This window comes from Megalobrama amblycephala, linkage group LG9 (assembly GCF_018812025.1).
Source record: "Megalobrama amblycephala isolate DHTTF-2021 linkage group LG9, ASM1881202v1, whole genome shotgun sequence".
NCBI lineage: Eukaryota > Metazoa > Chordata > Actinopteri > Cypriniformes > Xenocyprididae > Megalobrama > Megalobrama amblycephala.
In genome coordinates this window covers 32,896,963-32,913,572 of record NC_063052.1, presented here as the reverse complement: position 1 = coordinate 32,913,572, position 16,610 = coordinate 32,896,963, and the positions used below count along the sequence as shown (strand labels likewise).

Sequence of the window (16,610 nt, the reverse complement as noted above, 5' to 3'; positions counted from 1 at the left end):
TCCAAGCAAGAGGATGGCCCACTGGATAGTGGATGCCATCGCCCTGGCTTATCAAGCTCAGGGCGTGCCCTGCCCGCTCAGGTTGCATGCTCACTCCACGAGAGGTGTAGCATCCTCCTGGGCGCTGGCTCGTGGCGCCTCGCTAACAGACATTTGTAGAGCTGCGGGCTGGGCGACACCTAACACGTTCGCTAGATACTATAGCCTTCGTGTCGAGCCGGTCTCCTCCCGTGTTCTCGCCTCAGGTCAGAGGCACGGAGAGGCCCCGGCTTAGTGTCGGCTTGCTGCGCTACATGCGCGTTCTATTCTCCAGAGAGTCCCTTCGGGCAGACCCTGTTGAGTCCTCCGGTTACCCCTCGGCAGCCGACGTGGCGGAGCGTCTGGCGCCAGGCCTATACTCCGTTGTATCCTTGAGAACCGGATTTAGGCTGGGTTCCATATGTGTGACCCTACGGGGATCCCATATGGGTTTTTCCACGGTTGCTCCTAAACGAAGCCCGTGTCTTTCCCTCTGGGAGAACCCATCTCTCACCGAGTGGAGTCACCCCAGTTCTTCCATATGTTGTACAACCTACAAGGTTAGTCCATATGTACTTATCCATATAACTCCTTCGGGGAAGGATATGGCTTCCGCAGCGTTCCTTATCTGATGTAAGGCTACGCTTCCCAGTGTTATCCAATTGTCTCACTGAATGGGTTTTGGGAACAACAGTGATCGACCCTCTCTGTGTGAGCTCGGTCCCACCGTCCTTAGGCAAGGGGGTTCAGGTGGCTCACAACAGAGCGCTGGAAGAGGGCAGCTCCTGTGGCGCTTTGGTAGGGATTCCTATTCGTCGGTCTGTCCGACGTACGTCGAACGTGACCGACTGAATGGGAACGTCTCGGTTACAAAGGTAACCCTCGTTCCCTGAAGGAGGGAACGGAGACGTACGTCCCGTCGCCACAGGCGTTGTCCTGCTGATGCTGCCGCCTGCTGGGTTCGGCTCCTCAGCGAAAACCTGAAGATGCAACGCACCTGCTGCTCATTATATACCCGCGCTGCGAGGCAAGCAGCTGATGCATATGATTGCATGCCAATGTGCATTGGCTCGTTTAGTTACACTCGAAGTAGATTGGCCTCTCTAGCGAGATTCCTATTCGTCGGTCTGTCCGACGTACGTCTCCGTTCCCTCCTTCAGGGAACGAGGGTTACCTTTGTAACCGAGACGTTTTCACCATATGGATATTTTCACCTTAGTCATCATGGTTGTTAATTTGATTCATCACTCAGTTCAGGTGTGTGTCTTTGTGTTCAGGTGTTTATATCTCATCATCCTCACACTATTTAAGTTCAGTTCTATTTGTGTTCATGGTCGGGTCTCATTTATGTTGGCATCAGGTGTACATCTACATGTGAGTTGTGTTTCTACCGCTGTTGGATTACTCTGAATTATTAAAGACTTACTCTTCATCTTCTTCTTCATCATCATTCATCTGTTATCTCCACACAACCGTGTTACAGCTGTATGTAACGTAGATCATTTTGCAAATGCACATCAACAACTTAAACTGAATTAGTCCAATCTAAAGGCATGTCAGCAATTCTGATGCCAAAAAAAAAAAACTGAATGACCAAACTGGTTGGCAAAAAAAGTGTGACTCACTCTTAGATTCTTTTTTTGCCGTTTACATAAGGTATCTGTCACAGAGACTATTTCAGTTATATCTGGACATATCGTGCGAACATTTTATGCATAATATTAAAAAAAATAATACTGTTATTACTCACAGCACCTTTAATGACAAAGAGATTCTAATTCTAACCTTATATAGGCTGCTGGATTGATATCATCAGTCTTTGTGCAGATGAAGTTGATGCTTTTGCACTCTCCTCCTGGTCCCAGTTCTTCAACGCAGTGCTTTAAAATCCCCCAGGGGTCTTTGTCAGTGACTGCTCGCTTGACATCACTTACAATCCACACAGAAGAGCAATCTCTCAGTTTCTACAGGAGTTGAAATAGTGAGTTAGATTACATGTCATTAGTAGCATAATGTATAAATATGTGTTTCTATAATGTATACTTATTTTTTATTTGTTTTAAAGTGTAGTAATATATTTACAGATTTCCACATATCATCTCTAATCTTATTGCAGTCTCCAGTCCCAGGAAGATCAACAAGCACAATGTGTTCCAGAAGTTCACGACAATCTGGAATCTTGATCGTCACACTCTTCACAAGCGGCCAGTACCAGCCACCAGGACTCGACTGACTTCTCAGTATGTAACATGAAATGTCATTGGCAAATTTAGAGACCTGTTGAGAAAATAAATAAAGGTGAGAAACACATTCAAAATGCATTATTATTTTTATTATTTGTTACTACAGTTGTTGTTTTATGAAACATTAAAGGGTTAGTTTACCCAAAAATGAAAATAATGTAATTTTTTACTCACCCTCATGTCGTTCTACACCCGTAAGACCTTCGTTCATCTTCAGAACACAAAGTAAGATATTTTTGATGGAATCCGATGGCTTAGTGAGGTCAATGTCACTGAACCTCTCAAGATCCAGAAATGTACTCAAAACATATTTAAAACAGTTCATGTGACTACAGTGGTTCGACCTTAATATTATAAAGTGACGAGATACTTTTTGTGTGCCAAAAAAAACCAAAATAACAACTTTTCAACAATATCTAGCAACGGCCGATTTCAAAACACTTCTTCGAAGCTTTACGAATCTTTTGTTTCAAATCAGTGATTCGGATTGCGTATCAACTGCCAAACTGCTGTAATCACTTGACTTTGGCGCTCTGAATAACTGATTCGAAACAAAAGATTCGTAAAGCTTCAAAGCAGAGTTTTGAAATCGACCATCACTAGGTATTGTTGAAAAAAGTCGTTATTTAGTTTTTTTGGCACACAAAAAATATTCTTGTCGCTTTATAATATTAAGGTAGAGCCTCTGAACTCACATGAACTGTTTCAAATATGTTTTGAGTACATTTCTGGATCTTGAGAAGTTCTGTGACATTGCTGGCAATAGAGCTCGGCCTCACTGAGTCATCGGATTTCATCAAAAATATCTTAATTTGTGTTCCGAAGATGAACGGATGTCTTACGGGTGTGAAATGACATGAGGATATGACATGTAAATAATGACATAATTTCACTTTTGGGTGAACTAACCCTTAAAAAATTTTATATATAGTGTCCTAAAAACGTACATCACTTTTTGAGATTGTTTTCATATTGTCCTCACAAGTGGACAAAAAGGTTTTAATCTCAGCATATTTTTCAACATTCTTGAGCTCTTCTAATGTTTTTTTATCTGCATCAGCTCCATACAGCGCAGTGATCTTTTCTTCAGCAACTTCAACCAAGTTGTCATTCATGTCCTCCTCACTGTCACTTGTCCTCGCCTCTGATAAAACTGTGAAAAGATCTTTGAGCTCTTTCTCCCAATCCTGCAGAGGTACATGAAATAAGACTTTATGTCCCTCCCTCCAGTCTGATTTATTTGCATTTTTATTAAGAAATCATATTAAAGCCATAGTAAGATAAATGAGGAAACCTCTTCAGAGACGAGATGAATCTCTGCTATGTAGTTGGAGTCAGTCAGATTGGCTTCCACCTGAATAACAACAGGTGTACAGGCACCAAAACAACCAGATGGCAGAAGATTCCTTTTACCCAAGACTGCACTTAATAGAGAGCTCTTCCCTTCACCTGATTTTCCAAAACTCCCAATGGTTGCCTTCTTCCTGCTGACATTATTCATTTTATTTATCTTTGAAATGATGTCTCCTTGCATAATGATTGTGTGTACTAAGTTGTCAGTGACTCTTTTCATGATTTGCTTTGCCTTCAACATGATCTCCATATCTGCACAATGAAGAAGAGAATCACAATGGGGATTATTTAAAGCACAGATTAAATAAAGAAATGTGTGCAGACCTTCTAGGCAACCAAGTGATTAGTTACTAGTTCCAGATTAAGGATAGACAGATTTTACTTGCCTGTTGTCAGCGGTGACTCTACACTCGAGTCAGATGATTCGTGATCACGCTTTCTTTTAGTACCTATGAGATAATTCATTCCACTCATTATATTTCCTCAATCACTGATTGTACAGCAAACACAGAATCTCTCTTTTTTTTTTTTTTTTAAGAAACTTTTATAATTGTCTTGCCATTGTGAGATCAACAGAAAATCCTGGAGGGGGAAAAAAGGATAACACTTTACAATAACAGTACATGAATAATCATGAACTAATACCTGAATTAATAGTTACTTCAACATGAACTCATGATTAGTTAAGATATGAACTAATCATGAACTAATGAAGAGTGATCCTTAACTACGACAGGAGTCATAAGGATTCATGCATGAAAACAGCAGCCTTAACTACGCGTTAATACCAGTTTGATAATTAATGCATTAATTAACATTTAGGGGTAAACTAAATAAATCAGGCTCCATAAGAGTAAACAAGAAGTACTCTGAATTTGAATTAAACATGATTTAATACTGTTATAATTTACACTGTAATATCATAATCTGCCATCTGCAGCTTTGGGAAAAATAATAGGAATGGCACATGATTATTTAGCTATTAATTACATAGATCCGTCTAATCCAATGTGGAAAATAGACTAACTACCACTAAAAAATTTAATTTGATCTAAACTGTTTTCTGATTTTTATAGTTCATTCATATTTAGTCATAGCTAAATAGTCATAGTTTATTCCCGGAACTAAAGTATGTAGGGTTTGTTTCTGGTGGGGCACTCATTAGTGGCGCACACTAGGTGTTCTCTTGGCGCATTTGTTGTGTTGCTGGCATTTTAAACTAATAAATATTGACTGCTTTGGTAAGCCGAATTAATAATTAAAGAAATATTTACATGTATGTTTTATTGGGATTTTCAGGAGGTTATGGGCAGTTATTAACTGTATTTGTATTTTTGTAGTTTAAAGTAGCCTACACATGAAATCAAAATTGACCTAGTTATTTTGTTAGCTCAAATTGCTAGTTTTGTGGTGAACAATTCATCCGTGCAAGTCAATCCACACAAAAAAAAAATTGTTTGGCTTTGTAATATTTAAAGGGGCTCTATGTAAGATTTTTACTTTAATAAAGCATAAAAATATCCCGATATGTTTTCAGATATTTAGGAAACATGCTAAGTTCACCTACTTGTTTCTCAGAAAAACAATGCTACAGCCAGATATTCTACTTTGAAAATATGCGTTCCGTGTCGGAATGTCTGTTTTTGTTTTGGTCTGTGTGAAACATGTGCTGCCAGTTTATCCAATAGTATTTCGACATCACAGGTTGCCAGTTGGCGGAAAACACAGCGTATTGTAGCCATGGAAACCAGCAAACAAACTGGTCAGAGAATCGCAGATTCTACCTGACCTAAAAGCCTCTGCATTCATCTAAATATCTCTATGAACAACAGCATATTAAAACAGATAAAACAACTCATCAGCTTACAGTGTTTAAGCCTCCTCAGCTTTCATTGTCAATTGTGCTCCCTATTGTTGCTGGCAACCGCGTCTTTGAACGAGGGGGCGGGCCAAACAATATTTTGAATTTGGACTGCAGTACCTAATTTGAACACTGGGTGTCATTATTACATAGAGGCCCTTTAATCAAAATCTGAAAATGCTCCTCCCCTCTGCAACGGTGCCCCTTCTCTAATGACATCAGTTTGAAGGCTTGGGTTGAAAACGCTTAAACCACTCCCCTCCGACCGTTAGTCTGCTATGAGCGAGAGATGGAGAGGAGGAGCGCTAAAGTAAAACACTTGGCGTTTCTCAATATCAAGGATACTTCCTTGGCAGGACTGGTCCTTCCAAGTCACTTCCTTCAGAGGCTAGACGAGGCTCCTCTTTAGCATTCAGAGAACACGTAAATGGAACAGACTAGACTTTGTACCAGGGTGTAAATGAATAAGGATGGCACTCTTAGTGTTTATTATTAGTTAATGATTTGTAAGTGCATCTTGTCATGACTTTACTTGAGGGGGCACAATCATAATTAATTCACTGTTAACTACTTACCAAATTCAGCTCATGATTTATCATTAACTTACTATCAAATACACATGTACTAACACAACTATATAAGTATTCAGCCCAGTTAAGTGATGTTGTGTAACTTTTCAAAAAGTCAGAGAATGGAGGTACAGTATGATCACGGCCTGCGTCTGGATGGAGAGTGAACTTCTGAATCTGATCCCAACAAACGTTCCCTGACCTTAGCTCATGTTTCCTGTTTGGTTATTTTTTTGGGGGGGAACCGATTTCTCAGGAACTGTTGTAAGTCACAGTAGTTTAGTTTGATAGGAAAGAATGTCACAACATATTAAGACCTTTTAAGATAAATTATTAGAGTATTTAGTATTTTATATGTTTGATAAGGAGGATCAGTGAAAATAATAAACTAATCCTGTGCCTTTCAGTAATGTTTATAATGAAGTTGCTGATGTCAGTAGTTTAAATTCTGACAATAATAAATTGTTTAAATTTATTTCAATGTCCAAATGTTTATTATTCCTTCTTATAGAGACTGTTTGAATTAGTTTAACCCTAAATGTTAATTAATGCATTAATTATCAAACATATATTAACGCGTAGTTAAGGCTTCTGTTTTCATGCATGAATCCTTATGACTCCTGTCGTAGTTAAGGATCACTCTTCATTAGTTCATGATTAGTTCATATCTTAACTAATCTTGAGTTCATGTTGAAGTAACTATTAATTCAGATATTAGTTCATGGTTATTCATGTACTGTTATTGTAAAGTGTTACATACACTGGGATCAAACACATGGTCTAGATTTGTTTTTGACCAACTTTATGTACCCCATTGTTAACATGCTGCTTTTTATATCAGAAATAGAACATTATTTAGCCTTAATTTATTATACATAGATTTTATCCAGTTATACTGCAGGGATTCTTTATTCAATTTACAGCTACAACTTACAAGGAAGTTCTACCAGAAAGACTCGGGAAGCAAAGAAACGTTTGAATACGATTTATTCAACAGCTTGGATGTAAATATCAATGATAAATGATGAAGTTCTTTGGCATAGGCCCCGTCCATAGCATAATCCGGAGGGTAGCAGACGTTTGCAGGTCCTGCCTTAAGATGAAGGCAGGGGCGGAGCCTACCCCCATTGTATGGACAGGGACCGACCTGGTGGTGGTGGGGAGGATGGGGGTGAACGCTGGCGATCACTTTCTTTTCAGAAAGCGGTCCCACCCCCTGCACCCTCCTGTTCTCTTCCTCCCAGGAGCCTGCAAGGAAGAAACAGCGGGGCAAAGGGACTCAGCGCATGGACACGAATGAGCTCACGCCAGCTTAGCCCCCACGTGCCTCACTCTCTCCACAGAGAGAGTCGTCCCCCATCCTGTTCTTCCGCCCAGACCTGCGCCCCTCGGCTGATGCGAGTGATATGGTCTCCTTCGGTGGTTCAGAGGATGAGCCGCTTGACGACAGCATGTCATTGTCACTGAAACAGAAGAGTGGGGCGGCGACTCTGAAGACCCTGCCCCCTTGCCGTCTTTGGAGCCCATCGACGCCAGATCAGGGATGGACACCGATCTTTTCTGTGACCTCTTCAAGGCTGTCGAGGAGCTCAGCCTCCAGTGGCCGCCCCCCCGAGGAGCCCTCACGCAGCCGCTTGGACGAGTGGTTCCTGCCCAGTCATTGCCAGCACCCTCGTCAGCATGCTGTACCGTTTTTTTCCCGAGGTCCACAACAAGCTGACCAAAGTCGTGGCATGCCCCCAATTCAGCTCGCCTACGTACTACCACCTCTGCAGCTCTCACCTCTGTGGACGGCTCTTCTAGGTGTAACGCCTGTACAATATCCATCTTAGTCAATGCTTTTAGCCTCCTGAACGGTGTATGTAAATCACGAATCGGCTCCGGCCGGTCTAGTAAAAGACTGGGATTTGGCATTTTTGTGGCCCTGTCAGAAACTAACCAGAGAGCCCCAGTCCCCAGCTCTGGGGACTTCAAAAGAGTCCCTCATGTGGCTACATTCCAGAACAGCCAAATCCCAATACACACACCACACACACACACACAGACAAACACAAACATGCTTAGAGATTGTATGTACAGTTATTCTCAAAATATGACTGTGCCAAAGTGTACCCGCCATTGTATTTCAAATTGCATATAGGTATCCCTACTGTATAAGTTTAGCTAGGACTGTAGTTGTGCTAGTGTCATTTCTAACGATAAAATTTGACTGTAAACTATAACTTCTCTTGTATGCCTTTCCCACCTGACAAGTTTGGTTTCTTTGTAAAGATCTCTTTATGCCTCATTCAAAAAGGTATGTCACATTGCTGTAAAACGTATTGTTCTATTTTTAATGGTACTTTGGAGAAAATACACTCCGATCTGAGGCTTCAAAAATTATGCAAATCGAGCCACAAGACAAGACAAAGAAAAGTTTTGCCCGCCAGGATTGCCCACGCATCTATTGGCTGTCTTACCCAAGTAAGCGTGTTGGCTTGGTTTTCCATAAAAGACAACAAAATGCAATTTTTCCTTTGTCTCTTGATTGTCTCTGAATTGTCCATCGCCCTCTCGTGCACGTCTCTCCCGGACATCTCAGGCGACCGCGTTTCCATCATGCGCTATTCTTCCCCGGGACGACCATCTTCTTGGCACAAGCTTTGATTTTGGTCAAGCCTTCGTCATCCACCATCAGCTAGGAGATGGACTCTCTCTCTTCTTTCTTTTCCGGTTATTTTACTCTTCAGTTTAAACCTCGTTTGAAAAACCCGCCAGAGGACACCCTCCTGAAGAAGGACCAATTACCAAATCGAGCGCTCTGAAACTCTAAAACTACAGAACTCGAACCTATATGCAAGCATTAACTTCTTTAAGATTTGTGTACTGAGTTTCCTTGCTGGCTCTCAAAGGTTAACTGTTTGTAATTTGCCAATCTTTGATCACCTCTCTTTTCCTGCCTTTACTTTCGCTTTTGTATATATGTATATCCTCTGTGTATATTTAGCCGTATAACCTTTGTATTATCAATTTCATATATTAAATACATTATATTCATGCTCGATTGTTCTGCTGCTCATTCAGAAAAACCAGGTCACTTCTACGTTTTCGATCCGGCAACACTGCTTTACACTTTGAAGCTGTAATAGAAAGTTATTCTCGTGGCCAGAGAATAACATTCTTTTTATAATAATCTGTGAGGAAACTAACGGTTTGCTGAACAAACTAGAATAGTTTCCCTATACAACTATTAAGCTAGAACTAATCATAAATGTAATTGATTAAAATTTGTTGTAATTAATTCACAATATATGTGCATAATTCCCTCTTGGGTCGATATATGTATCATAATTAATCATAAGGCTTTATGATTTATTATATTCATATATTTCACCCATGAAAAATAAATACTTGTAATATTGCTAAAGATTTGTTACATAGGCAACCAAGTGATTAGTTCCATAGGCAACCAAGTGACTATTTCCAGATTAAGGATAGACAGATTTTACTTGCCTGTTGTCAGCGGTGATTCTACACTCGAGTCAGATGATTTGTTATCATGCTTTCTTTTAGTACCTATGAGAGAATTCATTCCACTCATTACATTTTCCTCAATCACTGATTGTAGAGCAAACACAGAATCTTTTTTTTTTTTTTTAGAAACTTTTATACCTCGTCTTGCCATTGTGAGATCAACAGAAAGTCCTGGAGGGGAAAAAACACTGGGATCAAACACATGGTCTAGATTTGTTTTTAACCAACTTTATGTACCCAACTGTTAACATGCTGCTTTTTCTATCAGAAACATAACATTATTTAGCCTAAATTTATTATTCATATATATTTATCCAGTTATACTGCAAGAATTCTTTATTCAATTTACAGCTACAAGGGAGACCTGCGATGACTCATAAAACATTTTACTTCAACATTGTTTCATTATCAAACATTTTTTTGTTTACATTTATTTATATATTTCATTACAGATGCAGCATCATTAGCACAACTTAACCCTAAATTAGTTAATAAATTAGACATTAACTAACAGTTACGTTTTAAAATTTTGGCCAAATTAATAAGAACTATTACAATTTGAGAGAACTGTTACCTTGTATTTCTCAGGATAATGCCTGTGGAACAATACACTGCCGTCGATTCAGCGATCAAGTTGAGCTCTGAACTCTGACTCGAAGAGTTCTGATGTTAGATCTGCCTGTACAGACTCAGCTTTTGGGTATGGACTTCTTCTGATATGAAATGAAACACATTGTGTGCTGAGCAAGGAAAAGATTTTAAAAATTAATGATTCTGAAGTTTTATATGACTTCATATTGAACTAAATTTATTAGGGCCCGAGCACCGATGGTGTGAAGACCCTATTGTAATTGCTCTGTCAATTAGGGTTGCCACCCGTCCCGTGAAATACGGAATCGTCCCGTATTTACAGGCAAAATGACGAGCCCCGTATCAAGTCAATACGGGACGCGATTTGTCCCGTATTTTACATAGGTCCACATTATGCAGCATCCCATGCAAATCATTGTGTGAAGACGTGTCCTATTCTGCCCCTGATTGGGTAATACTCGCTGCCATCGTTGGTTTGATTGGTTTGTTTCAGGTTCACGGGCCGTGAATCACGGGCAATCAGAGTCAGAGGAGGGCGGGACACTGCCTATTAATAAATAATGTTAATAATGTACATTAATCATGTTATGGTATGATTTGTTTATTAAGGTTAAGTTGTACAGTCAGACACATAAGCATTACTTTAATAAGAGTTAAGAGAGATATATTTAATACATATTTAATATAAAATTACTCGAGTTAATTAGCAATTTCTTATACTCCCCTCTGGGTTACAGCAGCTGAGTTAACGCAGGTGTTGGCCTATGTTTATTATTGTCATAGCTGTGTATTCAATATGACCACTTAAGTTGTGATAGTGAGAGACTGATTGCATCTGTTCACACTGATTTCAATAGCAGATATCTTATTATAATGTCCATTGGTATCAATCTTAATATTTTAATGAAAACATGTTTTAAGTTATGATATACCACCACTGGCACGCCATCAGGACTGTGGTCATCGTGGCCCCGAGGGGTGTGGCAGGCGCTGCGGCAGGCGTCCCTTATTTTTCTGTATTGAAGGTGGCAACCCTACTGTCAATTATTCTTCTCTGAAAGGAATCGCATTTTTGAGGGCCTAAACATGCTCGAAAACTCATGAAACTTTGCACACGCATCAGAATTGGTGAAAATTTATGTCTGATAAGGGTCTCAGTATTAGGTGTGGCAAAATGGCTTGATAGCACTACCTACAATATTTCAATTAAGCGCCCTTCATGCGACAAAATTTAGTATAGACATGTAACAGCCCAATCCCTACAAAAAAAGTCCCTGGGTGCAAAAACTGAAAACCCAACAGGAAGTGAGAAATTTTTAATTTTCTCTGCAAAATTTTAGCTGTTTTTGCCATTTCCAGACATTGTACTTTAATGAACTGCTCCTAGAGCTTTAATCAGATCAATATCATATTTGGTCAGTGTAATCTAAAGGCGTTTGTGACATTAAATTGCGAAGATCTAGAGTTTTTGCTAAAGGGCGTGTCTGTGGCGGCCTGACAAAGTTCGATGTTTTGCCATGAAACAGGAAGTTGTTGTAACTTGGGTATACAATGTCCGATCTGCCCCAGACTTCACGTTTTATTAGAGTCCTGGCCTGAAGACATCTACATGTCAATATTCAGTTGCAGTTATAGCGCCACCTGCAGGCAACAGGATTAACTCCTCATAGAAACCAGATCAACATCATATTTGGTCAGTCTAATCTTAACCCTCAGGGGTCCGAGGATTTTTGGGGCCCTGGAGAAGTTTTGACATGCCCTGACATTTGTGCTTTTTTCAGTTGTTCATAAACATATTAATGACAAAAGTGTCATTACACTGTATTCAGCACAAACTAGGCTACAATAATATGTGAGGAACATGTATGTACATGTTTGTGTTTTTGAAGGAATAATGTTTATGCGTGGTTATTGAAAAAACAAAAAACTTAAGTCACTGAAATAAGGCCAAAAAAAGTATATTAAATCTGTGTTCATAAGACTTCTAGGTATTGGAGGTTGTAGACTAGAGTTTTTGCTTCAGAATGAAGTAAAAATTATCCTTCCTACTCCTTCATATAAAACAATAGAGAGATTTAAATTTTCTAAGACACTTTTGGTCAAGAAACACAGTATGCGTGGAGGAGGGAATCCTCACGTATAATGGGTGATTCTCACCTGAGAAGACAAAAGAATTGAATAATAATGACCTGAAATGACTTGCATATTAATGAGGCCTTTCAGTCAGGTAGGCTGTGAAAAAACCCTCTGTGATCATGCTGATAACAGGATTAAAGTCCACTCAGGACAAAAAAAACATGATTTTTGTGATCTCATGCATGCACGTATTATTGCACATGATATGAAGAAAATTTTGTATAGGCCTATGTTAAATTACACTACCAGTCAAAAGATTGAACACATTATAATGCCATTATAATGTTTTTAAAAGAAGTCTCAAGTCTCTAACCAAATAATGGTTTTCTATTTTAATATACTTTAAAATATAATATATTTCTGTGATGCAAAGCGTCTGAACATTCCTACCTCTAGGGCATTTCATATAGGCTACTATATTTGTTATATTATAGAGCCTAAATGTTGATGTGCAGTTGACAAACTATACATCATTAAAAAGATCTAAGACTCAAGCTTCACATTTTGACTCTTAAAATCTTATATTGACCATAATTTCTTAATATGCTTAAAAACATACACATTTGGAGAAATATTGATGGATTCTCATATGTTTATATAATTTTCTATACAGAGGAGTAATATTTATTATTCTATATTTATTGTCATTACTATGAGTGCTGGATACTGTGTTTTCATCATACATACTTGCAGCCGGAGGGCGCTCTGCCCCTTTTGTCCACAAATGCCTCAGTAAAAGAAGAGGCATATCATGTGACAATCAAGGAACTAACAGAGGAAAGAGATCGCTAAATATGGCTATTCAAAACACTTTTGAAGACAATAAATACACGATTGAGATGATGTATGCATGTATTGACTGAATTTGCGTCTGAATAGCGCTAGCTCCGTGGGCGTGGCCGCATTAGCGGATAATGAGCTGAATCACAGACTTCTGACATGGCTCTCTTTTCATACAGATTACATAAACACAGAAGTTTTGTTTTCGATTTGACTAACATGTTTTAAAACCTGACATCTTAACGTTTTTTTAGACATAAGTGTAATTTTTTTGTCATTAGTATTCATTAAGTTACAGTTCATTTTCTAAGAACTATCAGATTGGACTTCGTTCAGATGGGAGACGAGAGATCATGCATCATGTTAGTTTTCTTTATTTTACAAAGAGCACAACATTTTGTTTTTACTCTGAGTGTACACAAATGAAAGAAGATATTCCACAGATTAAAATGGTGTATAACTCTTAATTGTATGTGCAAAATTGACAGAGTATTTTGAGTCTCTTTCACACTGATAAGAAAAAACCACGGTGGTATCGCCGGCGATACCCTCAGACCTCAGAGTGTTAAGGCCTTAGTGATGATAAATATCATATCAAAGATCTTGAGTTCCTTTTCGATTCTTCACTCATACTGTGGATGGGGAAAAACTCCTTTTTATCCGATTCACTTAAGTCTTTTTCAGTAACACAGTGTAACTGCACATCCATTGGTTCGAGTAGTCTAACTTTTTGAACCAATGATGGTACAGCAGAGCCTCGTGAGCCTATGGTGATGCAGCGCACCAAAGCCCGCCAAAATGGCAAGAAGGTCTGGCTATATAAGTGAGCATCTCGCCATAGGAAATCAGATCTATCTCCTTCAGCGACGACAACGCTTCTCTTCACTGAACACCGAGACTGAATGCCTTCGCCTTCTCTCGCCTGCTTCCAACAGATCAAGCTCGCTTCTCTGCGTTAACGGGGCTTCGCAGCAGACCAGCTGAGACTCGCTGACCGTCTGCAGGGCCGGCGCCCTCGCAGACTACCTTCTCTTGAGCTGCCTGCATTGCCACCTAGCGGTTTCTCAGTGCTTCCCCTACCGCCATCCGGCGGCCCTAAAAGAGCTGGTTTTACTGTGATCGCGGCATTGTTCGCTCCCCTGCAACCTGATGACGGGCACGGTGAGTATGTTTTCTGCCTGGGCAAGCCCCACGCAGAAGCTGTGCTCTCCAGGACTTCGTGTTCTTGCGTGACATGCGGATCACTTTCTTTTCAGAAAGCGGTCCCGCCCCCCGCGCCCTCCCGTTCTCTTCCTCCCAGGAGCCTGCAAGGAAGAAACAGCGGGGCAAAGGGTCTCAGCGCATGGACATGAGTGATCTAACTCTGACTCAGCCCCCACGTACCTCACTCTCTCCACAGAGAGAACCGTCCCCCACTGGACCCGATGCCTCCGAAATCCTCCTGATCAGTCAGGAAGTAAGAGGATGGGGCAATGTCCCGCTGGGACCACCCCCAAAGATGCCTTGTTTAAGTCTCCTGCCATCCCGTTCACTTCCAGGTGTCAGAGAAAAGATGTTTGTTGTGCGCGCTGGGCCCACAAATGTTGCGTCCATGGCAACCGCCGTTCTCATGGTGCGAAAAATAAACATACTTTTTCAAAAAGAGCAAAGTTTCTCTTCCACCCATCACAGTTCACAGGCCCCAATTCAGCGGTCTGTCACCCACCTTAGGCCATCCGCGGAGTGTCAAGCTGGGTTCTGGGGATAATACATCAAGGTAGAGGTCTGCGTGGGACTGCTTTTTTCGTCCCGCTCCCGCAAGGTTCTATTCCGCACGAACCTGCTCCCACCTAAAATTCACTCTGTGTTCACCCGCTACCCGCATATAGTGATTTTCTTACCGACCCGACGGGTCCCGCTAAAGATTGTTTCCAGAATCTCGCATTTAAACTTCCCCTAAAGAAAGAGATTGACTGGGGATAACAAATATAAAATGTTGCATATCAAGATTTGTTATTTGTCTATGATGCTGTCAACACCCTAAAAAATGTCAGAGAAAAAATGTTGGCTTACTAGCTATACTGCAAAATGAAATAACATCCACGCAAGAACAGAATGACGCTGACTGACGACCGTCTCAGAACATCTCTCCTCCAAAATCCGATCACAAAGGTTGAATGTTCTCTGAAGGTGCACTCGCACAGACCACTAATGCAAATAAAATATCTTGCCAGGTTTCTCAGGACAGAGAACTGGGGACTGTGAACACTGCAGAAAGTTTTGTTCACTTCAAGTTCAAGCACAGATGCGCGTATGTCAAATCATCTCGGGAGAGACCGGGATATTGTCAGACCGCCCGCTCCCGCCTAATGCACACTATAGTTACCGACCGCAATCCGCCTTTCATTCAAAAATTAATCCCGCGCAGCAAGAAATCTTATCGGGTCCCGCGGGAATGCAGACCTCTACATCAAGGTCACTCCCTGCAGTTCACCTGGAGACCCCCGCGTTTCAGCGGGGTGGTCCCCACTTTGGTAAAAACGGATGACGAGCATGTCCTCCGTGCCAAAGTGATGGCTCTGATAGAAAAGGGAGCCGTAGAAATGGTCCCTCCGTCCGAGAGAGAGTCAGGTTTTTACAGCCAGTATTTCCTCATTCCCAAGAGAGGTGGTGGCCTCAGACCCATCCTCGACCTCAGACTTCTGAACCGCTCTCTCATTAGACGGAAGTTCAGGATGTTAACACTGAAGCAGATCCTTGCACAAGTTTTCCCCAAGGACGACCCTCAATGGGAGCCTGTCAACTGAACACCATTTCTCAGGCTAGAGCTCTGTCTACTAAACGCCTCTATGCCCAAAAGTGGTCGGTCTTTGTCGCCTGGTGCGAAACCCGGAATGAAGATCCGGTTGAGTGTGACATATCTTCGATATTGTCATTTCTCCAAGAGCGTCTGGACAAGGGCCTCACACCATCCTCGCTCAAGGTCTATATAGAAGCCATTGCAGCGGTTCATGCTCCCATCGCTGACCAGTCAGTGGGGAAAAACGGCTAAGTCATACGTTTCTTGAGAGGCTCTAGGTGGTTGAATCCCCCTTGCCCTCATACGTCCCTGCATAGGACCTCTCCACTGTCCTCCGAGTTGAGCCCTGCATGCCTCGAATTTGGGTTTAATGACTCGAAGGTCGTCCTGAAACCCAGGCATGGCTATGTACCTAAAGTGCTCTCGACTCCGTTCAGTGCACAGGTTATCACTCTCACTGCGCTACCTCCCTCTGAGGACGAGCGTGAGTTGAGTTTACTCTGTCCTGTGAGGGCATTGAGGACGTACATAGAGCGTTCCTCACCCTTCTGGCAGTCGGACCAGCTCTTTGCATGCTTTGGTGGCTGCACCAAGGGGCTTCCGGTCACGAAGCAGAGACTCTCGAGTTGGCCTAAATTGCCCCATAGGAATACGAGCCCACTCCACTAGAGGAATGGCCTCTTCGTGGGCATGGTCTAGTGGTGTCTCCATTAAAGACATCTGAGAGGTGGCCGTCTGGTCCTTGCCGTCCACATTTGTCAGGTTTT

At 41.3% G+C, this 16,610-nt stretch overlaps 1 protein-coding gene across 6 annotated transcripts in view; it reads right to left on the bottom strand.

Moving 5' to 3' along the window:
- LOC125275738 (nuclear GTPase SLIP-GC-like) overlaps positions 1 to 16,610 on the bottom strand; it is a 30,230-nt gene that overhangs the window by 10,492 nt on the left and 3,128 nt on the right. For 2 of the 6 annotated variants that reach the window (XM_048202969.1, XM_048202965.1), the window contains 8 exons: positions 10,132 to 10,270; positions 9,696 to 9,728; positions 9,537 to 9,599; positions 4,001 to 4,063; positions 3,556 to 3,866; positions 3,209 to 3,448; positions 2,101 to 2,295; positions 1,804 to 1,982 (listed from right to left, as the gene is read on the bottom strand). In XM_048202969.1, coding sequence (XP_048058926.1) covers positions 1,804 to 1,982; positions 2,101 to 2,295; positions 3,209 to 3,448; positions 3,556 to 3,866; positions 4,001 to 4,063; positions 9,537 to 9,599; positions 9,696 to 9,708 — 1,064 coding nt within the window. In that variant the 5' untranslated portion in view covers positions 9,709 to 9,728; positions 10,132 to 10,270. Of the gene's footprint in view, positions 1 to 1,803; positions 1,983 to 2,100; positions 2,296 to 3,208; positions 3,449 to 3,555; positions 3,867 to 4,000; positions 4,064 to 9,536; positions 9,600 to 9,695; positions 9,729 to 10,131; positions 11,711 to 16,610 lie in introns of those variants that run through there. The other 4 variants (XM_048202968.1, XM_048202966.1, XM_048202967.1 and 1 more) reach the window with 4 other exon arrangements.